The following is a 22474-nucleotide window of genomic DNA, read 5'->3' on the forward strand; positions in this document are numbered from 1 at the left end:
GACCATCCTGTATGTCGATGCATACCAAATGTAGTGAAAAGAGATAAGAATATTGTTGCACAATATTACAAAACGGTGCGTTGGATGCAGATCATACAGATTGCAGCGTAAATGCAGTGTAAGCCAAGCCGGGAGATGGTAACTGCGACACGACGACGTACGAGTGACGCATTGAACGTGAAACGAATATTTTCCATTGAGTAAAATCGGTTTAAGTTTGAAAAAAGAACAATAAACGCAGTGAGAAAAAACTAACAACAATTTATTTTCTTTTGTCAATTGATTAACAATGGAAAACGCAACCCTAATGTCCTAATGATAGCAAATAAGCTTATCTAGAGATTGCTTTGTTTATTTCACAGCGTCAGCATCCGTCAGGTGGCAGCAGGTTTTGGATGCCGTCATAATTCATATTTTTCGGTCCATGCCGGAGGGGGGAAATCCCACTACGCAGTAGCGGCACGCACGTGCCTACGTGAGATTCAGGGCTCTGATTGGTCAGATCTGACAAGGAGAGTGTGTGCATTGCTACGCGAGCGCCATCTGGGACGAATGAACTTGGAGAGTGACAGAGATAGCCTTCTTACCGCACTCCGGTCCGCTTGGCTATTCTTTCCCAGGGAGTCCGCCATTGTTGGCGCACGTATATTTCTGACCAGGCCAACGAAAATCGGACAACATCCAAGATGGTGAGTAGAATTTTAGCACAATAATGGTTAAATCGAATTCCGCATTATTTGGAGAGTGAAATGACGTGTTTATTTTTTACTACCGAGTGTCAGGGAGTTATGAAAAAAATTAAAAACCGGAGGATTGCTCTGGATTGCGCAACCCTTCGTACGTCATTGCTTGGGAATGAATTACCGTTCTCGACAAGGACCTATCCTAATAAGAATCACCCAGAACCCTCTTCCGTATTCCCAACCGCTATCCGCTTCCAAATTTCATCCGTAGAATCTGAACTGATCGGTGAAAAGCTGTGGAATATGTCTCGACCGCGTCCATCACCGACATTGCCCGACAACGTGTCACAAGCCAACATGACGACGAACCTCTTGCCATATTCACCAATATTCTCGCTTTATCTGACTCTCGCAGGATGTGCCGAGCCTTACTTATGCGCATTATTAATTATAGTTTTTCTCACGGATTTTCCTGCCGCTCGCAATACTACGCGATTAATTTCCAATATGGAAGAGAGAGTATCAATATTCCGGAAGAGAAGTGAAAATAGTAGCTGAAAAAAATTAACGAAACCTACATATGGGTACATTTGTTCAATGGATGACCAACTACCAAACGTAATCATATCTATTCAGATGGCAATCTTAGATTAGGATACCTGTGTCCAAATTAAACAATATGTTTGGAATATTACCAGGTAATATGTAATGCATCAGACGAATAGATACAATGGAAACCTAAGCCTTTCCAATTATTTTACCAAAGGAGACGTCCATTAATATTTAACAGTTGTCTGGGAAATATTTTCCATCATTACAGTTCGAATCACAATAGATCTATTAAACCAATTTGTTTTCATTTATCGCAATAACTAAATTTCTCGAATTATTACACTTATGACTAAGCTAAGAAATTGTCCACTGACTACAGGCTGTCTTCAATTTCCTAAATTTCTTAATTTATTTTTTCTACCATAACTATACTGCAACGATAAACATTTCGTTATCCAATTATTTGAACAAATTTGATCATTATTACCAGAGTTTAAATTGGTTGAGGAATGAACTTGGCTCATGTGTATTAACAAAATTTATGAATATATTTTAGGTGAACTTCACAGTAGACGAGATCCGTGGGATGATGGACAAGAAGAAAAACATCCGAAACATGTCCGTCATCGCTCACGTCGATCACGGAAAGTCAACACTGACTGACTCCCTTGTTTCTAAGGCCGGTATTATTGCCGGTGCTAAAGCTGGTGAGACCCGATTCACAGACACTCGCAAAGATGAACAGGAACGTTGCATTACCATCAAGTCAACGTGAGTATTTAGATCGACCATTTCTTCATCTAACCAGAGCTTGTTTATGTTTTCAAAGATTGCTATTACAGCATTTGAAAACAGAAAATGGTTTATTCAAATATTCGGACAGCTCGAATTTTCTACTAATATTACTTTCACTTTACAATATTATTTTTCAGTGCCATCTCCATGTACTTTGAACTTGACGCGAAAGACTGCGTTTTCATCACAAACCCGGACCAGCGTGACAAAGAAGAGAAAGGATTCTTGATCAATTTGATTGACTCTCCTGGGCACGTAGATTTCTCCAGCGAGGTAACGGCTGCTCTGCGTGTCACTGATGGAGCACTGGTCGTCGTCGACTGTGTTTCCGGTAAGCTGAGTTATATCAAATTTTCTTTACACCTTCCAGCACACCAGGGCTACTCTGTAGTGCGTTGAATAACTTTTCTTTAAAAGTTGTTCCGTGCACTTTGACAGTGTTGGCAGTGCATTTATGGAAGAAGATTAAATACGTCACTTTGTCTAAACGCTGCCAGTGGACCTCTATCTTTATGTCCGATACTGGCATGCTACGACCCTGTTCCTACAAAACAAATTATTTCCTTCTATATGTGCCTATGTGCCTGATACGAATCAAAGTGACAGAATTGTGTTGGGTTTTAATCAGCTATTTTTCTGCAGGTGTATGCGTACAGACTGAGACTGTCCTTCGTCAAGCCATTGCTGAACGTATCAAGCCTGTGTTGTTCATGAACAAAATGGACCGTGCTTTGCTTGAGCTGCAGTTGGAAAGTGAAGACTTGTACCAGACTTTCCAGCGTATTGTTGAAAATGTAAACGTCATTATTGCCACCTACTCCGATGACGATGGTCCCATGGGAGAAGTTCGCGTAAGTTATCTATGCTGTATGAATAATGTCTTGACAGATTTCACAATCCATTGACGTCAATGAATAATTTCTAGATGGAACTAATTTCAATATTACTTTTTCCTCTCTCAAGGTTGACCCCAGCAAGGGATCTGTAGGTTTTGGTTCTGGACTTCACGGATGGGCGTTTACATTGAAACAGTTCTCTGAAATGTATGCCGAGAAATTCAAGATCGATGTTGTCAAACTAATGAACAGACTCTGGGGTGAATCCTTCTTCAACCCAAAGACCAAGAAGTGGAGCAAGCAAAAGGAATCTGACAACAAGCGTTCCTTCTGCATGTACGTCCTTGATCCCATCTACAAGGTACTTTAAAAATGTCTTATGTATATCGTGTCTAAAGTGTTTATTGATTATGTAATGAAAAATAACGTATTGAAACGACAGAGTTTTCACTATATTCTTAAATGATATTTTTGGATTACTATGCACATTTAAGATTCGTTTTATTCCTTTGTGCGGTCTAAAGTGACTTAAAAAACTGCAAGTATAATAGAGTATCTCATTGCGATTCAATTCTACAGCTATTTTAGTATTCGTCACTCGAAGTATATGTTTACTTGAGAAAAAGAAATAAAAATTTTTCCAGGTATTCGACTGCATCATGAACTACAAGAAAGACGAGGCTGAGAGCCTATTGCAAAAGTTGGGCATCACTTTGAAGCCTGAAGACAAGGACAAGGATGGCAAGGCCCTTCTTAAGGTGAGCATATCACTTCATATCCAGTTGCCATATTCAATAGTTTTGTGAAATACGAAAAAAAATAATAACTTTTTGCTTATATGATGAATGCTATATTATTTTCTGACACCTCTTCTGAACCGTTGTGAGGTAATCTATAAGCTAAATCTGACATCGCGTAAATAAGCGCATTTAAACAATGCCCACAAGTAACGTTTTAATTCTCTATATGAAAAATTATTATTTCCCAGGTCGTTATGAGAACTTGGCTCCCTGCCGGAGAAGCACTGCTTCAGATGATAGCCATCCACCTTCCATCTCCCGTCGTAGCTCAGAAATACCGTATGGAGATGTTGTACGAGGGACCTCATGATGACGAAGCAGCTCTTGGCATCAAGGTAAAACTCCTCTACTTCCTTCATAGTTATTATAATTTTCTGTATCTACATGATGATTGTTCTTCACAGACCTGTTCTGATATCTAGTGAATGACAGTAAGAACGGCCAACTGACTTGTTACATTCCAACAAAGAATCTCGTTCTATCTATTGTAACGAAATCAATAATAGTGGTTAATTTCATTTTGCAGAACTGTGATCCCAACGCTCCTCTCATGATGTATGTTTCTAAAATGGTACCGACCTCTGACAAAGGACGTTTCTACGCTTTCGGAAGAGTTTTCTCAGGCAAAGTATGCACTGGAATGAAGGCTCGCATCATGGGACCCAACTTCACTCCAGGAAAGAAAGAAGATTTGTACGAAAAGGCCATCCAACGTACTATTTTGATGATGGGACGTTATGTAGAGGCCATTGAAGATGTGCCATCTGGTGAGTGTCTGATCGCATTCAAGTTTTCTTGCTACTTTTTCCGCTGATATGGTACTCGACTAAAAAGAAAATACTCTTCGACGTTGTTCAATGATTGATTTGTAAACGAATGATGATTGTTCTTCACAGACCTGTTCTGAAATGAAATGAAAGACAGAAAGAACGGCCAACTGACAATAATGATGTACAGTCGTGATAACGTTTGTTTTTCAATGAATCCGTCATTTAATTATTGGTTGTTGAACCATAGGTAACATTTGTGGACTCGTTGGTGTTGATCAATTCTTGGTCAAGACTGGAACTATCACCACGTTCAAAGAGGCACACAACATGAAGGTTATGAAGTTCTCAGTGTCGCCCGTTGTTCGCGTTGCTGTTGAGCCCAAGAACCCTGCCGATTTGCCTAAACTCGTCGAAGGTTTGTACATATTGATAAATTTTCTGAAAAAAATTATACCGATATGATAAATTTACCATTTGTCAGATGGACCATTGTTTTCATGCTAGGAAAATTGTCCACGGTCAGCAAAGTAAACGAAGAATTGATTCACAGGATTGAAGCGTTTGGCCAAATCCGATCCTATGGTCCAGTGTATCATTGAGGAATCTGGAGAGCACATCATTGCTGGTGCTGGTGAACTCCATCTTGAAATTTGTCTGAAGGATCTTGAAGATGACCACGCTTGCATTCCCATCAAGAAATCCGATCCCGTTGTGTCCTACCGTGAAACGGTGTCAGAGGAATCAGACCAGATGTGTCTGTCCAAATCTCCCAACAAGCACAATCGTCTTTTCATGAAAGCTCAGCCTATGCCTGACGGCCTTGCCGAAGATATTGACAACGTAAGTGATTGCTTGAAATATGGGCACATGTTCATTTCAATCCAAAGAATTTGATATATTTCAACTCAGGGTTTTTGCAATTGGAATGTAACAATTTTTTGAAATAGTACAGTTCCAATGAAATTTTTTTCTTTTTTTGATAAAATTCAAATTGAGTTTTGAAGTACAGCTTCATTCTATTCCAAGTGAAACAATCTTCCGGTTTATCTTCCTGAATCTTATCAAATTGGCGTGGATTTTCGTAGGGAGATGTCAATCCAAGAGACGATTTTAAAGTTCGTGCACGTTACTTGTGCGACAAGTACGACTATGACATCACCGAGGCGAGAAAAATCTGGTGCTTTGGTCCCGACGGAACTGGACCCAATATCCTGCTTGATTGTACAAAGGGAGTACAATATCTTAACGAAATTAAGGATTCCGTAGTCGCTGGATTCCAATGGGCCGCCAAAGAGGTAATCAATCGTTCTGTACTTTGTCAATCAAATTTCCGGATTTGATATGTAAATTTAAATATTTCAATGATGAAAAAACTCTTTTGAGCACTGGGTTATGAAATACCGTGATTATCGTTGACACACTGATTCAATATTTGAACAATTCATTTTATTTTTAAATAACCTGAATACGAAATAATTTTGGATACTTTCCCATCTGTTAACAGGGTGTTCTATCCGAAGAGAACTTGAGAGGTGTTCGTTTCAACATTTACGACGTCACGCTACACGCTGATGCTATTCATAGAGGTGGTGGACAGATCATTCCTACCACGAGACGGTGTCTCTACGCCTGTCTACTCACCGCTGCCCCACGGCTTATGGAGCCCGTATATCTTTGCGAAATCCAGGTTTGTAGCAATTGTTTTATCCTCTTTGTCATTCGTAAAAGAAACCCCTAATTTACATGATGATTGTTCTTCACAGACCTGTTCTGAAATACTATGAGAGACATTTAAGAACGGCCAACTGACGTTTGAAAGTCTGATTGTGTATATCTCCATTCGAGTCTTGGTCTAAATTTATACATATTTTTATTTTTAGTGCCCTGAAGTTGCCGTTGGTGGAATTTACGGAGTGCTCAACCGTAGACGTGGACACGTTTTCGAAGAATTACAAGTTGCAGGAACACCCATGTTCGTAGTCAAGGCTTACTTACCTGTCAACGAATCGTTCGGGTTCACCGCTGACCTTCGGTCCAACACCGGAGGACAGGCGTTCCCACAGTGCGTGTTTGATCACTGGCAAATTCTTCCTGGTGACCCAACTGAATCCGGTACTCGCCCATTCCAGGTTGTACAGGTGAGCGTGCTTCAGATTCGTCTTTTATTTCATTATTTTGATTAAGAAAAGTTTTTTGGTAGTAGATTTCGGGAATGGTTTCAAAACTATATCGCAAGTTGATACCATTGAGTTCTTGATTTTATATACCTAGATAACACTTTTAAAAAATGACAGCGTCATGAACATTTTCTTTAAAACTTTCATTCACGATCATAACTAATGGCAATGTTACTCTAAACATTGACATTTTTAAATTCGTGAGACAGTAACCGTCTTTTAGTTTGGGTTTCCAGTCTCATCTGGTAAACCAGAATAGGAAGTCGAACAAAATATCAATTGAAAGTAGTCATTAAGCTTTCTGTTGACGGATTAGTGAAAAAGATCATCGGCTACTATAAAATAATTCTTTTTCAGGACACCCGAAAGAGGAAGGGGTTGAAGGAAGGCCTTCCCGACCTGGCTTCGTATCTTGACAAATTGTAACAAGTTAAACGAAGCTTGTACCGTGTATTTAAACATCTATTTAAATATTGTAATTCAATATGATATCATTTTGGAACCTGCTGCTACTACACGAGTCATAAAATCGGTCCTCTATCAATCTTGTTTTGCGCAACACTTATCTTACGCACGAGCATAGAGCAATCGCAGGTACATATGGAAAAGGTGATAAAAACAAAATATTATAAAAAGTAATGAAAATAAAAACAGAAAAAATAAAGGGAAAACGGAAGTAAGAATAAAGAAATTGTAATTATGTCGGAAAAAACCATGTTAATATGGAAAAAGGATGATTATTTTATACATTTATTTAATTACATACGCCATACCAACTCCCCGTGGTACCTATTATTCAAATGTGTGAAAGCTGTTTTTTAATAATATATTACCTATGGAACCCATTGAAATATTAAATCGAAGATGGTCTTCGCTGGATACTTCACTTTAATAGCAGTGATAACTCACAGTAATGCCTATTCCGTTCTTTAATTTTTTTTCTCATAATACTCTTGAAGTTTAAACGTATATACATATGTATCAACTGTTCTGTAGGTTTTTTACGTAACTTTTTCTACTCTGATTTAGCTTCTTTGTTATTACTCTGTTAAGTTTTCCAGTTAATTCCATTTATTCAATAAAAATAAAAAGTTAATCAATGACTGAGAAATGCGTATGCTTGAACAAGATGTATCATATACACACACCAAGATTTCCGGTATATTAAAGGATACAAATAAAATATCGAAATAGTCGTATCTTAGCCCCCCTATTACGTACACAATATAATGAATGACAGTTTAAAAAGTAGACTGCTGGTAAAATTTCAAACCAATTTTCATTTCGATGTACTGGTTACAGAGCGATGAATTTTACAGATTTAGCTAGCCTGGCAGGGGTGAACGGACAATTTCGATTAGATAAAATATATATTCGTATTAGTGATACAATAATTTCTTTACAAAGTAAACAATTTGGATACTGCAAATCCACTGGATCATACATATCGGCACACATTTCTGATGCGGCGACCTCAGATCAGTCCATAATATTACTTTTATTCATAATTCTAGTAGTGTTTCACAAGTTTAATCGTGAGACCTACCATTCCTATATATCATACAAATTTTAAACAATAGTATTTTGAAAGTTGCAATAAAATTTTGTAACGAGATTTTAAGGGCACCTGGGATGAAAATAGGCATAGGTAAATAGCAGTATACACCGACAAGACTTGACGGAGCGGTGGCTACTCGGTAAGTCAACGGAGAGGCATTTGCCGTTGTTGGTTGCTTTTTTTTCAGTCCGTGGGAGGTATTTGATAAGTTGCCCGATATGTAGTATAATACATGATAACGTCATTTAAATAATCGAAATGTTTCAACATATAAAGTTGCTTTTATATGAATGCTGGGTGTCCCGGTCTATATAAATAATAAATCCGTATATGAAAACTACCTATATATAATATATATGTATATATATATATATATATATATATATATATGTGTATGCTAAAAAATTATTCACCTTCAACTTATAGATTGGTTGGTACATATTATAAATTTAATTTACAGAATAAAATAATTGTCTTCACAGTGATTGTAACAATCCTGACGATGGTTTTTCAGTTCTTGGGACTGCCTTAACGTATATTCCAACCAACGATTGCGCTGCGAGCTGAATAATGTCTCGTCGAGAAACTCCAGTCAGCGAGTGATGCCATTCATTATGAGATACCTGATAACGAGATGAATTTCTATAGATTTGTATTATACAATTACAAACTATTTCAGAATTATATCATTCACCTGGCAAATTACACAAACTAGACGTTACACTGTTAGATTATTACAGGAATTCTAGTGGGAATCATGACAGCATACCTGTAAATTATCTGCTATCAAGCTGCCAATGGTAACTGCCAATCCTGAAGATCTGAAAGGGTAATCTGGTGGAGTTGCTTCTTGAGCGGATGCAACAATGTGACTGGGAACTGGTGTCATTTGTGTGAATGTTTGGAGGTTTACATTGTTTTTCGGATCACTTAAGACAATTACGCCCAAGTCGTACCACTGTCCTTGGCTAACTTCTAGTATAAAGTTCTCAATTGCCACAACAGGTACATCACTTCCAACCGAAGGATTACTGCGTGCAGTATTAATCCGCTCCTCAGCACCACGTATACCGGCAGCAAATCCGACTGGCTGCACTGCCACTTTTGAACATTCTGATGCTACACCCCTTAAAGAGAATATTACAACTTCACATTTGAGGGAATATTAAATATAAAAGTAAACTAAAAAACAGAGGGTGTCTACACATAGACGACTTCTGAGCCCATTGGACACTTAAGAATTTAGTGATATAGTGGGTTTTATTTTAATGTTCAAAACTGTACTCACGATACTTTGACTTGGCCAAAAACTGCTTCGAAAGCATCTTGGATGGGACCAATTTTAATGTCTTTGTCGGAGGCAACTACAACCTCAATTTCTTCATACGGATCTAAAACGTACATTTCAAAGAAAATGTGCACATAAGACTTCACGTGTTTAACTAACATGTTGATCACGGGAGATTTACTCTTTTTTTTTTAATTAAAAGACATTGACAGGTGAATTTTGTTTGAAATTTCATATACGAAAATCAGATTCACTCTATTTCAAAGATAAATGTCGATGTGATGTGTTGGTTGATTCAAAACTGGGCTAAGCATTGGCCAAAAATAAACTACAGTATAAACTCAGCGCCAATGTGATGCACGTGTATATAGATTGCACATGTATTCTGTAATCTTCCTATATTTAACATAGTGCGATAAAACGGTGAAAAAATTATTTCTGATCATTTCAGAGTGTGAAAATGTGAAATAAGAAAGGATTTATACCAATCGATCAATACTGGTTAGACGTGAGAAGTGAAAGCATTTGCGAAGATGGTCGGTTAATGACTACAGTTATCAAGACATTTTTATCGCTGATTTCAAGTCTCATCTGTCATAAAATGATATTGAACCTCTAGTATCACCAATAAAGATTTGTGTGATCTTACTTAGAAACTTAAATGAAAATTGTACAATGTCTAGCTTGAATGAAGCTCCATAGCATTAGAAGCAGATATCATAACTCTGCTCGGTAGATTAAAAATTTAGAAAATGTTTACTTACACATAAACTGCTGCATCTGTGGGTCCAGGGTAGTTAGCATGTAGTTAACACTACTTTTAGCTGTCTCAGTGACTTTTTTCACAACTTTACTGGCTGCAACATTTTCCTTTACCCATGAAAATAAGTTAAAATCTTGATTCTGAGTGGCTTGTGGTATTTCGGTGCTTTCATTGGATGGAATAGCGGGTGAAAAACTGGCAGAGTAATAAGTTTCCTGATGAGGTTGCTTCACCGTTACACCAGACTGCGACTGTGGCTGTTTATTAATTGAATCATTGTTCCCACCAGTGCTAGCACCACTTGAATCTGGCATTAGTTTGACGGAGCTTGAGACGAAGCTGGGTAAGGCGCTTGGTGGAGAGACATTGGACAGCAAGTTTCCAGAAGATGAAGAAATTCCGAGAGGTGGCAAGAGAGATGCAGAAGACGATATGCTGCTCGAAGAATCTGAAAGACAAGATGTTGGATATGTCAGCGCTCTTTGAATCCATCACATTAAAGAACTTATGATAGTATTATCAAATGAAAAGTAATAAGCAGAAGATCGAGAGAAAATAAATATATTTTCGCATCTACATATGTATGAGATCTCTGCATGCTCGCGTAAAAAAATTCCATGTATTTATGAGTTGGCGAAAGTGTAAAATTTGTGGGTAGCTGTACAGGTTGTATGTATCTCTGACAGCTGCAAGAAATGAGACGAATGAATATATTAAAGGCGGGCAGGACTAACCAGTCTTGGTAGTTTCTCCGGATATCGACATTTCGTCGGTCTTTTTTTCGACAAATTCGAAGGTAGATTCCCCGTTTGACTCCTCCGCCATCGCTGGTCAACGTGAATTTTTCAGCAGCTAGAATTTATCACAATGTTTTTTTTGCTCTTCTTGTTCTAATTGCTCAACTTATTATTTACGACACGATACGTGTGCAGACTGCGTATCTACGCATGGGTACGGTGTACGTAAACATGCATGGACGTGTGTGCGACACAATTGTACAAGATGACGGAAATTTGAGGTAACGACGATAAGCGCCGCATGACGTCCCAATCCCGTCGCCGCGCATCGCCTGACATTATCATCTTTGGCCGTCGGTACTACATGTTCCATGCTTAGAGCATATACATGTTCCATGCATAGATCGGACACCAGCGCGACCAATGAAGACACACCTTTGAGCAGAAAAGAAAAATTCATTGGCGGAGATGAAGTAGCGAAAGCGCGCCCGGATAACTATGGTTGGTCCTTTTAGCAATGAAGTGCATGAATGGCTTGTAATTAGTTGTCGAATCGCGATTTGTATCTTCGTTTATTATTACCAAATGTGAAATTTTACTCTTTGCCGCGTAATGCATAAATTGCACAGAGCTTTTCACATTCTCCTCGCACTGAAGACTGTTTTCATACATGCGTCCTTCGTGGGAAACACTCATGCATAGATGCAAGGATTCTTGTGTTCTCGAAAGAACAGAACAATCAGGAGTATGAGCCTCACAAGACGAGACACAAAGCGAGACATTATCAAATGATCTACCTTGCCTTATACACTTACGTTATCTACACGTGTTTACAAGCAATTCTGGCGAGTGTAGTTTACGACAACTTGTAACTCAGTTATGAATATAATAATTGTGCTGATTTATATTGAGAATTCGGGAGTGATGTAATGAATGAGAAAAAATCTACTTTTTACCTCGAAAGCTGACATCAAACGCAATTTTGCGTCGCGAACACCAGAGGACAAATTATAGCTGAAAAATGGTAAAATTTTGTTTTACGTTTTCAGCAGTTGATCCACCACGTTCAAGATGGCTTTTCTGAATTTCTGAGGGTCCAAGTATGAGTGATTCAACAAAGCGAAATTAACGTCTTGTGATACCCAGACGCATCAAGGTTTAGTGAGAAAAATTTCGAGAAAAAAAAGCTGACGACTTCAACTTTGGTTCGAAAAGTTTTGGCCGATTTGGAATAATGCTAGAATCAAATTATTCGGAGTCAATATCCACGTAATTTTGCAAGAGGAACTCATTGCACACAGTCTCGACTAATTGCGAGTGATAGATCGAGAGTTACACCCGCAAAACATAGACTTGTACACTGAGTTTTTGAAGAAATACAGAGAAAGAATCATAAAGACGAAGCTACAACATTTCAGTTTCAGTTTCTTCAGGTTTATTCAATATGCCTTGATTCTCATACAATTCTTCAGGTGTCATTGTATATATAAATATACTTTAACGAGTTGCGAAATAATGTGGAAGTGGAACATAATGTACATACATACATGACTTTAAGCAGAATGTGAAGAACGTTATATTAGCTAGTTATTGGGATGATTTGTATGTAAAGTTGAGGTTCTGGCATGTGTCATTGTGCGATGCACCTCTGTAAAATACGATACGTAAGGTATATTATATTGTTACTATTTGATGTAGCCTGGACTGAAATAGATAATCGAAATTTGTCATCTGACTGAGCTGTTGTTACTAATGGTTGATAATCCCTTCTACTGGTCCCTGGGGGTCCAATAAGTCTAGAGAGGGTCATACAGATCAATTCCGAGTCGAGCGAATTTTGGCTACAAAAAAAAGTAGGGCTAACCCCTTTGGATTTTTGGCGAAAATTTCAACCACTTTGAAAAGTGCGGCAAATTATTCTTGAGGAGTTCTATTGCGACGTGATTTTGCGAGAGAAATCGATTCAGCGCAGTCCCAGATCGCTGTGAACATCGCCTGAAGAGTTACAGCCAAAAAACTGCGGATTTTCTTCTTCATTTCTCTGCTGTTGGTCCTACGCTTTTTTCCATGTGTTTTTTGAGTTCCTGGGGTGAAAATTAGCCGAGAAACGGTCATACGAATCGATTCGGCGACCAAAAATTTTCGAATCGAGAAATCCCGGAAAAAGTAAGGCTAACCCCTTTGGATTTTCGACGAAAATTTCTACGACTTTGAAGAGTGCTGCGAATAATTTTTGAGGGTCCTATTCCTACGTAATTTTGCGAGAGAAATCGATTAAGCGCAGTCCCAGATCGCTGCGAGCAACGTCTGAAAAGTTACAGCCGAAAAACTGCAGATTTTCATCGTTATTTCTCTGCTGTTGATCCTACGCTTTTTTTCATGTGTTTTTTGAGTTCCTGAGGTTCCAATTAGCCAAGAAACGGTCATACAAATCGATTCGGCGACCAAAAATTTTCGACTCCAGAAATCCCGAAAAAAGTAAGGCTAACCCCTTTGGATTTTCGACGAAAATTTCGACGACTTTGAAAAGTGCTGCGAATAATTTTTAAGGGTCCTATTCCGACGTAATTTTGCGGGACAAGTCGATTAGGCCCAGTGCCAGATCGCTGTGAGCAACGCCTGAAAAGTTACAGCCAAAAAACTGCAGATTTTCTGGTTCGTTTCTCTGCTGTTGGTCCTACGCTTTTCTCCATGTGTTTTTTGAGTTTCTGGGGTTCCAATTAGTCAAGAAACGGTCATACACATCGATTCGAAGACCAAAAATATTCCACTCCACAAATCCCGAAAAAAGTAAGGCTAACCCCTTTGGATTTTCGACGAAAATTTCGACGACTTTGAAAAGTGCTGCGAATAATTTTTGAGGGTCCTATTCCGACGTAATTTTGCGAGAGAAATCGATTAGGCGCAGTCCTAGATCGTTGCGAGCAACGCCTGAAAAGTTACAGCCAAAAAACTGCAGATTTTCTCGTTCATTTCTCTGCTGTTGGACCCACGCTTTTTTTAGTGAGTTTTTTGAGTTCCTTGGGTTCCAATAAGCCTAGAAACGGTCATACAAATCGATTCGGAGACCAAAAATTTTCCACTCCAGAAATCCCGAAAAAAGTAAGACTAACCCCTTTGGATTTTCGACGAAAATTTCGACGACTTCGAGAAGTGCTGCGAATAATTTTTGAGGGTCCTATTCCGACGTAGTTTTGCGAGAGAAACCGATTAAGCGCAGTCCCAGATCGCTGCGAGCAACGCCTGAAAAGTTACAGCCAAAAAACTGCAGATTTTCTCGTTCATTTCTCTGCTGTTGGACCCACGCTTTTTTTAGTGAGTTTTTTGAGTTCCTTGGGTTCCAATAAGCCTAGAAACGGTCATACAAATCGATTCGGAGACCAAAAATTTTCGACTCTAGAAATCCCGAAAAAAGTAAGGCTAACCCCTTTGGATTTTCGACGAAAATTTCGACGACTTTGAAAAGTGCTGCGAATAATTTTTGAGGGTCCTATTCCGACGTAATTTTGCAAGAGAAATCGATTAAGCGCAGTCCCAGATCGCTGCGAGCAACGCCTGAAAAGTTACAGCCAAAAAACTGCGGATTTTCTCGTTCATTTCTCTGCTGTTGATCCTACGCTTTTTTTCATGTGTTTTTTAAGTTCCTGGGGTTCCAATTAGCCAAGAAACGGTCATACAAATCGATTCGGTGACCAAAAATTTTCGACTCCAGAAATCCCGAAAAAAGTAAGGCTAACCCCTTTGGATTTTCGACGAAAATTTCGACGACTTTGAAAAGTGCTGCGAATAATTTTTAAGGGTCCTATTCCGCCGTAATTTTGCGAGAGAAATCGATTAGGCGCAGTCCCAGATCGTTGCGAGCAACGCCTGAAAAGTTACAGCCAAAAAACTGCAGATTTTCTCGTTCATTTCTCTTCTGTTGGACCCACGCTTTTTTTAGTGAGTTTTTTGAGTTCCTTGGGTTCCAATAAGCCTAGAAACGGTCACACAAATCGATTCGGAGACCAAAAATTTTTGACTCTAGAAATCCCGAAAAAAGTAAGGCTAACCCCTTTGGATTTTCGACGAAAATTTCGACGACTTTGAAAAGTGCTGCGAATAATTTTTGAGGGTCCTATTCCGTCGTAATCTTGCAAGAGAAATCGATTAAGCGCAGTCCCAGATCGCTGCGAGCAACGCCTGAAAAGTGACAGCCAAAAAACTGCAGATTTTCTCCTTTATTCCTCTGCTGTTGGTCCTACGCTTTTTTTAATGTGTTTTTTGAGTTCCTCGGATTCCAACTAGCCAAGTAACGGTCATACAAATCGATTCAGAGACCAAAAATTTTCGACTCCAGAAATCCCGAAAAAAGTAAGGCAAACCCCTTTGGATTTTCGACGAAAATTTCGACGACTTCGAAAAGTGCTGCGAATAATTTTTGAGGGTCCTATTCCGACGTAATTTTGCGAGAGAAATCGATAAGGCGCAGTCCCAGATCGCTGCGAGCAACGCCTGAAAAGTTACAGCCAAAAAACTGCGGATTTTCTCGTTCATTTCTCTGCTGTTGATCCTACGCTTTTTTTCATGTGTTTTTTAAGTTCCTGGGGTTCCAATTAGCCAAGAAACGGTCATACAAATCGATTCGGTGACCAAAAATTTTCGACTCCAGAAATCCCGAAAAAAGTAAGGCTAACCCCTTTGGATTTTCGACGAAAATTTCGACGACTTTGAAAAGTGCTGCGAATAATTTTTGAGGGTCCTATTCCGACGTAATTTTGCAAGAGAAATCGATTAAGCGCAGTCCCAGATCGCTGCGAGCAACGCCTTAAAAGTTACAGCCAAAAAACTGCGGATTTTCTCGTTCATTCCTCTGCTGTTGATCCTACGCATTTTTTCATGTGTTTTTTGAGTTCCTGGGGTTCCAATTAGTCAGGAAACGGTCATACGAATCGATTCGGAGACCAAAAATTTTCCACTCCAGAAATCCCGAAAAAAGTAAGACTAACCCCTTTGGATTTTCGACGAAAATTTCGACGACTTCGAGAAGTGCTGCGAATAATTTTTGAGGGTCCTATTCCGACGTAGTTTTGCGAGAGAAACCGATTAAGCGCAGTCCCAGATCGCTGCGAGCAACGCCTGAAAAGTTACAGCCAAAAAACTGCAGATTTTCTCGTTCATTTCTCTGCTGTTGGACCCACGCTTTTTTTAGTGAGTTTTTTGAGTTCCTTGGGTTCCAATAAGCCTAGAAACGGTCATACGAATCGATTCGGAGACCAAAAATTTTCGACTCTAGAAATCCCGAAAAACGTAAGGCTAACCCCTTTGGATTTTCGACGAAAATTTCGACGACTTTGAAAAGTGCTGCGAATAATTTTTGAGGGTCCTATTCCGACGTAATTTTGCAAGAGAAATCGATTAAGCGCAGTCCCAGATCGCTGCGAGCAACGCCTGAAAAGTTACAGCCAAAAAACTGCGGATTTTCTCGTTCATTTCTCTGCTGTTGATCCTACGCTTTTTTTCATGTGTTTTTTAAGTTCCTGGGGTTCCAATTAGCCAAGAAACGGTCATACAAATCGATTCGGTGACCAAAGATTTTCGACTCCAGAAATCCCGAAAAAAGTAAGGCTAACCCCTTTGGATTTTCGACGAAAATTTCGACGACTTTGGAAAGTACTGCGAATAATTTTTGAGGGTCCTATTCCGACGTAGTTTGCGAGAGAAATCGATAAGGCGCAGTCCCAGATCGCTGCGAGCAACGCCTGAAAAGTTACAGCCAAAAAACTGCGGATTTTCTGGTTCATTTCTCTGCTGTTGATCCTACGCTTTTTTTCATGTGTTTTTTAAGTTCCTGGGGTTCCAATTAGCCAAGAAACGGTCATACAAATCGATTCGGTGACCAAAAATTTTCGACTCCAGAAATCCCGAAAAAAGTAAGGCTAACCCCTTTGGATTTTCGACGAAAATTTCAACGACTTTGAAAAGTGCTGCGAATAATTTTTGAGGGTCCTATTCCGACGTAATTTTGCAAGAGAAATCGATTAAGCGCAGTCCCAGATCGCTGCGAGCAACGCCTTGAAAGTTACAGCCAAAAAACTGCGGATTTTCTCGTTCATTCCTCTGCTGTTGATCCTACGCATTTTTTCATGTGTTTTTTGAGTTCCTGGGGTTCCAATTAGTCAGGAAACGGTCATACGAATCGATTCGGAGACCAAAAATTTTCCACTCCAGAAATCCCGAAAAAAGTAAGACTAACCCCTTTGGATTTTCGACGAAAATTTCGACGACTTCGAGAAGTGCTGCGAATAATTTTTGAGGGTCCTATTCCGACGTAGTTTTGCGAGAGAAACCGATTAAGCGCAGTCCCAGATCGCTGCGAGCAACGCCTGAAAAGTTACAGCCAAAAAACTGCAGATTTTCTCGTTCATTTCTCTGCTGTTGGACCCACGCTTTTTTTAGTGAGTTTTTTGAGTTCCTTGGGTTCCAATAAGCCTAGAAACGGTCATACAAATCGATTCGGAGACCAAAAATTTTCGACTCTAGAAATCCCGAAAAAAGTAAGGCTAACCCCTTTGGATTTTCGACGAAAATTTCGACGACTTTGAAAAGTGCTGCGAATAATTTTTGAGGGTCCTATTCCGACGTAATTTTGCAAGAGAAATCGATTAAGCGCAGTCCCAGATCGCTGCGAGCAACGCCTGAAAAGTTACAGCCAAAAAACTGCGGATTTTCTCGTTCATTTCTCTGCTGTTGATCCTACGCTTTTTTTCATGTGTTTTTTAAGTTCCTGGGGTTCCAATTAGCCAAGAAACGGTCATACAAATCGATTCGGTGACCAAAAATTTTCGACTCCAGAAATCCCGAAAAAAGTAAGGCTAACCCCTTTGGATTTTCGACGAAAATTTCGACGACTTTGAAAAGTGCTGCGAATAATTTTTGAGGGTCCTATTCCGACGTAATTTTGCAAGAGAAATCGATTAAGCGCAGTCCCAGATCGCTGCGAGCAACGCCTCAAAAGTTACAGCCAAAAAACTGCGGATTTTCTCGTTCATTCCTCTGCTGTTGATCCTACGCTTTTTTTCATGTGTTTTTTGAGTTCCTGGGGTTCCAATTAGTCAGGAAACGGTCATACGAATCGATTCGGAGACCAAAAATTTTCCACTCCAGAAATCCCGAAAAAAGTAAGACTAACCCCTTTGGATTTTCGACGAAAATTTCGACGACTTCGAGAAGTGCTGCGAATAATTTTTGAGGGTCCTATTCCGACGTAGTTTTGCGAGAGAAACCGATTAAGCGCAGTCCCAGATCGCTGCGAGCAACGCCTGAAAAGTTACAGCCAAAAAACTGCAGATTTTCTCGTTCATTTCTCTGCTGTTGGACCCACGCTTTTTTTAGTGAGTTTTTTGAGTTCCTTGGGTTCCAATAAGCCTAGAAACGGTCATACAAATCGATTCGGAGACCAAAAATTTTCGACTCTAGAAATCCCGAAAAAAGTAAGGCTAACCCCTTTGGATTTTCGACGAAAATTTCGACGACTTTGAAAAGTGCTGCGAATAATTTTTGAGGGTCCTATTCCGACGTAATTTTGCAAGAGAAATCGATTAAGCGCAGTCCCAGATCGCTGCGAGCAACGCCTGAAAAGTTAAAGCCAAAAAACTGCGGATTTTCTCGTTCATTCCTCTGCTGTTGATCCTACGCATTTTTTCATGTGTTTTTTGAGTTCCTGGGGTTCCAATTAGTCAGGAAACGGTCATACGAATCGATTCGGAGACCAAAAATTTTCCACTCCAGAAATCCCGAAAAAAGTAAGACTAACCCCTTTGGATTTTCGACGAAAATTTCGACGACTTCGAGAAGTGCTGCGAATAATTTTTGAGGGTCCTATTCCGACGTAGTTTTGCGAGAGAAACCGATTAAGCGCAGTCCCAGATCGCTGCGAGCAACGCCTGAAAAGTTACAGCCAAAAAACTGCAGATTTTCTCGTTCATTTCTCTGCTGTTGGACCCACGCTTTTTTTAGTGAGTTTTTTGAGTTCCTTGGGTTCCAATAAGCCTAGAAACGGTCATACGAATCGATTCGGAGACCAAAAATTTTCGACTCTAGAAATCCCGAAAAACGTAAGGCTAACCCTTTTGGATTTTCGACGAAAATTTCGACGACTTTGAAAAGTGCTGCGAATAATTTTTGAGGGTCCTATTCCGACGTAATTTTGCAAGAGAAATCGATTAAGCGCAGTCCCAGATCGCTGCGAGCAACGCCTGAAAAGTTACAGCCAAAAAACTGCGGATTTTCTCGTTCATTTCTCTGCTGTTGATCCTACGCTTTTTTTCATGTGTTTTTTAAGTTCCTGGGGTTCCAATTAGCCAAGAAACGGTCATACAAATCGATTCGGTGACCAAAGATTTTCGACTCCAGAAATCCCGAAAAAAGTAAGGCTAACCCCTTTGGATTTTCGACGAAAATTTCGACGACTTTGGAAAGTACTGCGAATAATTTTTGAGGGTCCTATTCCGACGTAGTTTGCGAGAGAAATCGATAAGGCGCAGTCCCAGATCGCTGCGAGCAACGCCTGAAAAGTTACAGCCAAAAAACTGCGGATTTTCTGGTTCATTTCTCTGCTGTTGATCCTACGCTTTTTTTCATGTGTTTTTTAAGTTCCTGGGGTTCCAATTAGCCAAGAAACGGTCATACAAATCGATTCGGTGACCAAAAATTTTCGACTCCAGAAATCCCGAAAAAAGTAAGGCTAACCCCTTTGGATTTTCGACGAAAATTTCAACGACTTTGAAAAGTGCTGCGAATAATTTTTGAGGGTCCTATTCCGACGTAATTTTGCAAGAGAAATCGATTAAGCGCAGTCCCAGATCGCTGCGAGCAACGCCTTGAAAGTTACAGCCAAAAAACTGCGGATTTTCTCGTTCATTCCTCTGCTGTTGATCCTACGCATTTTTTCATGTGTTTTTTGAGTTCCTGGGGTTCCAATTAGTCAGGAAACGGTCATACGAATCGATTCGGAGACCAAAAATTTTCCACTCCAGAAATCCCGAAAAAAGTAAGACTAACCCCTTTGGATTTTCGACGAAAATTTCGACGACTTCGAGAAGTGCTGCGAATAATTTTTGAGGGTCCTATTCCGACGTAGTTTTGCGAGAGAAACCGATTAAGCGCAGTCCCAGATCGCTGCGAGCAACGCCTGAAAAGTTACAGCCAAAAAACTGCAGATTTTCTCGTTCATTTCTCTGCTGTTGGACCCACGCTTTTTTTAGTGAGTTTTTTGAGTTCCTTGGGTTCCAATAAGCCTAGAAACGGTCATACAAATCGATTCGGAGACCAAAAATTTTCGACTCTAGAAATCCCGAAAAAAGTAAGGCTAACCCCTTTGGATTTTCGACGAAAATTTCGACGACTTTGAAAAGTGCTGCGAATAATTTTTGAGGGTCCTATTCCGACGTAATTTTGCAAGAGAAATCGATTAAGCGCAGTCCCAGATCGCTGCGAGCAACGCCTGAAAAGTTACAGCCAAAAAACTGCGGATTTTCTCGTTCATTTCTCTGCTGTTGATCCTACGCTTTTTTTCATGTGTTTTTTAAGTTCCTGGGGTTCCAATTAGCCAAGAAACGGTCATACAAATCGATTCGGTGACCAAAAATTTTCGACTCCAGAAATCCCGAAAAAAGTAAGGCTAACCCCTTTGGATTTTCGACGAAAATTTCGACGACTTTGAGAAGTACTGCGAATAATTTTTGAGGGTCCTATTCCGACGTAATTTTGCGAGAGAAATCGATAAGGCGCAGTCCCAGATCGCTGCGAGCAACGCCTGAAAAGTTACAGCCAAAAAACTGCGGATTTTCTGGTTCATTTCTCTGCTGTTGATCCTACACTTTTTTTCATGTGTTTTTTAAGTTCCTGGGGTTCCAATTAGCCAAGAAACGGTCATACAAATCGATTCGGTGACCAAAAATTTTCGACTCCAGAAATCCCGAAAAAAGTAAGGCTAACCCCTTTGGATTTTCGACAAAAATTTCGACGACTTTGAAAAGTGCTGCGAATAATTTTTGAGGGTCCTATTCCGACGTAATTTTGCAAGAGAAATCGATTAAGCGCAGTCCCAGATCGCTGCGAGCAACGCCTTAAAAGTTACAGCCAAAAAACTGCGGATTTTCTCGTTCATTCCTCTGCTGTTGATCCTACGCATTTTTTCATGTGTTTTTTGAGTTCCTGGGGTTCCAATTAGTCAGGAAACGGTCATACGAATCGATTCGGAGACCAAAAATTTTCCACTCCAGAAATCCCGAAAAAAGTAAGACTAACCCCTTTGGATTTTCGACGAAAATTTCGACGACTTCGAGAAGTGCTGCGAATAATTTTTGAGGGTCCTATTCCGACGTAGTTTTGCGAGAGAAACCGATTAAGCGCAGTCCCAGATCGCTGCGAGCAACGCCTGAAAAGTTACAGCCAAAAAACTGCAGATTTTCTCGTTCATTTCTCTGCTGTTGGACCCACGCTTTTTTTAGTGAGTTTTTTGAGTTCCTTGGGTTCCAATAAGCCTAGAAACGGTCATACAAATCGATTCGGAGACCAAAAATTTTCGACTCTAGAAATCCCGAAAAAAGTAAGGCTAACCCCTTTGGATTTTCGACGAAAATTTCGACGACTTTGAAAAGTGCTGCGAATAATTTTTGAGGGTCCTATTCCGACGTAATTTTGCAAGAGAAATCGATTAAGCGCAGTCCCAGATCGCTGCGAGCAACGCCTTAAAAGTTACAGCCAAAAAACTGCGGATTTTCTCGTTCATTTCTCTGCTGTTGATCCTACGCATTTTTTCATGTGTTTTTTGAGTTCCTGGGGTTCCAATTAGTCAGGAAACGGTCATACGAATCGATTCGGAGACCAAAAATTTTCCACTCCAGAAATCCCGAAAAAAGTAAGACTAACCCCTTTGGATTTTCGACGAAAATTTCGACGACTTCGAGAAGTGCTGCGAATAATTTTTGAGGGTCCTATTCCGACGTAGTTTTGCGAGAGAAACCGATTAAGCGCAGTCCCAGATCGCTGCGAGCAACGCCTGAAAAGTTACAGCCAAAAAACTGCAGATTTTCTCGTTCATTTCTCTGCTGTTGGACCCACGCTTTTTTTAGTGAGTTTTTTGAGTTCCTTGGGTTCCAATAAGCCTAGAAACGGTCATACAAATCGATTCGGAGACCAAAAATTTTCGACTCTAGAAATCCCGAAAAAAGTAAGGCTAACCCCTTTGGATTTTCGACGAAAATTTCGACGACTTTGAAAAGTGCTGCGAATAATTTTTGAGGGTCCTATTCCGACGTAATTTTGCAAGAGAAATCGATTAAGCGCAGTCCCAGATCGCTGCGAGCAACGCCTGAAAAGTTACAGCCAAAAAACTGCGGATTTTCTCGTTCATTTCTCTGCTGTTGATCCTACGCTTTTTTTCATGTGTTTTTTAAGTTCCTGGGGTTCCAATTAGCCAAGAAACGGTCATACAAATCGATTCGGTGACCAAAGATTTTCGACTCCAGAAATC

At 39.9% G+C, this 22474-nt stretch overlaps 2 protein-coding genes and 1 non-coding gene across 3 annotated transcripts; 2 read left to right on the forward strand and 1 right to left on the reverse strand.

Moving 5' to 3' along the window:
- Nucleotides 1–537: 537 nt before the first annotated feature.
- Nucleotides 538–7258, forward strand: LOC124416048 (translation elongation factor 2). The gene is made up of 14 exons (XM_046896882.1): nucleotides 538–689; nucleotides 1792–2006; nucleotides 2168–2361; nucleotides 2673–2881; nucleotides 2994–3227; nucleotides 3511–3624; nucleotides 3855–4001; nucleotides 4193–4433; nucleotides 4684–4851; nucleotides 4987–5276; nucleotides 5522–5731; nucleotides 5941–6123; nucleotides 6317–6574; nucleotides 6971–7258. Exons 1-14 carry the CDS (start codon nucleotides 687–689, stop codon nucleotides 7037–7039), a joined length of 2535 nt encoding a protein of 844 aa, XP_046752838.1. The 5' UTR covers nucleotides 538–686; the 3' UTR covers nucleotides 7040–7258.
- On the forward strand, nucleotides 3699–3779 carry LOC124416675. The gene has a single exon (XR_006930800.1). It is a non-coding gene; the product is annotated as a small nucleolar RNA Me28S-Gm3255 (small nucleolar RNA).
- Nucleotides 7123–11255, reverse strand: LOC124416049 (protein PRRC1-like). Its single transcript, XM_046896883.1, has 6 exons — nucleotides 10957–11255; nucleotides 10224–10670; nucleotides 9460–9562; nucleotides 8941–9298; nucleotides 8652–8794; nucleotides 7123–8478 (listed from the first exon to the last, which is right to left on the reverse strand). Exons 1-6 carry the CDS (start codon nucleotides 11045–11047, stop codon nucleotides 8454–8456), a joined length of 1167 nt encoding a protein of 388 aa, XP_046752839.1. The 5' UTR covers nucleotides 11048–11255; the 3' UTR covers nucleotides 7123–8453.
- Nucleotides 11256–22474: the final 11219 nt, after the last annotated feature.

This window comes from Diprion similis, chromosome 2, assembly GCF_021155765.1.
Source record: "Diprion similis isolate iyDipSimi1 chromosome 2, iyDipSimi1.1, whole genome shotgun sequence".
Taxonomy (NCBI): Eukaryota; Metazoa; Arthropoda; class Insecta; order Hymenoptera; family Diprionidae; genus Diprion; species Diprion similis.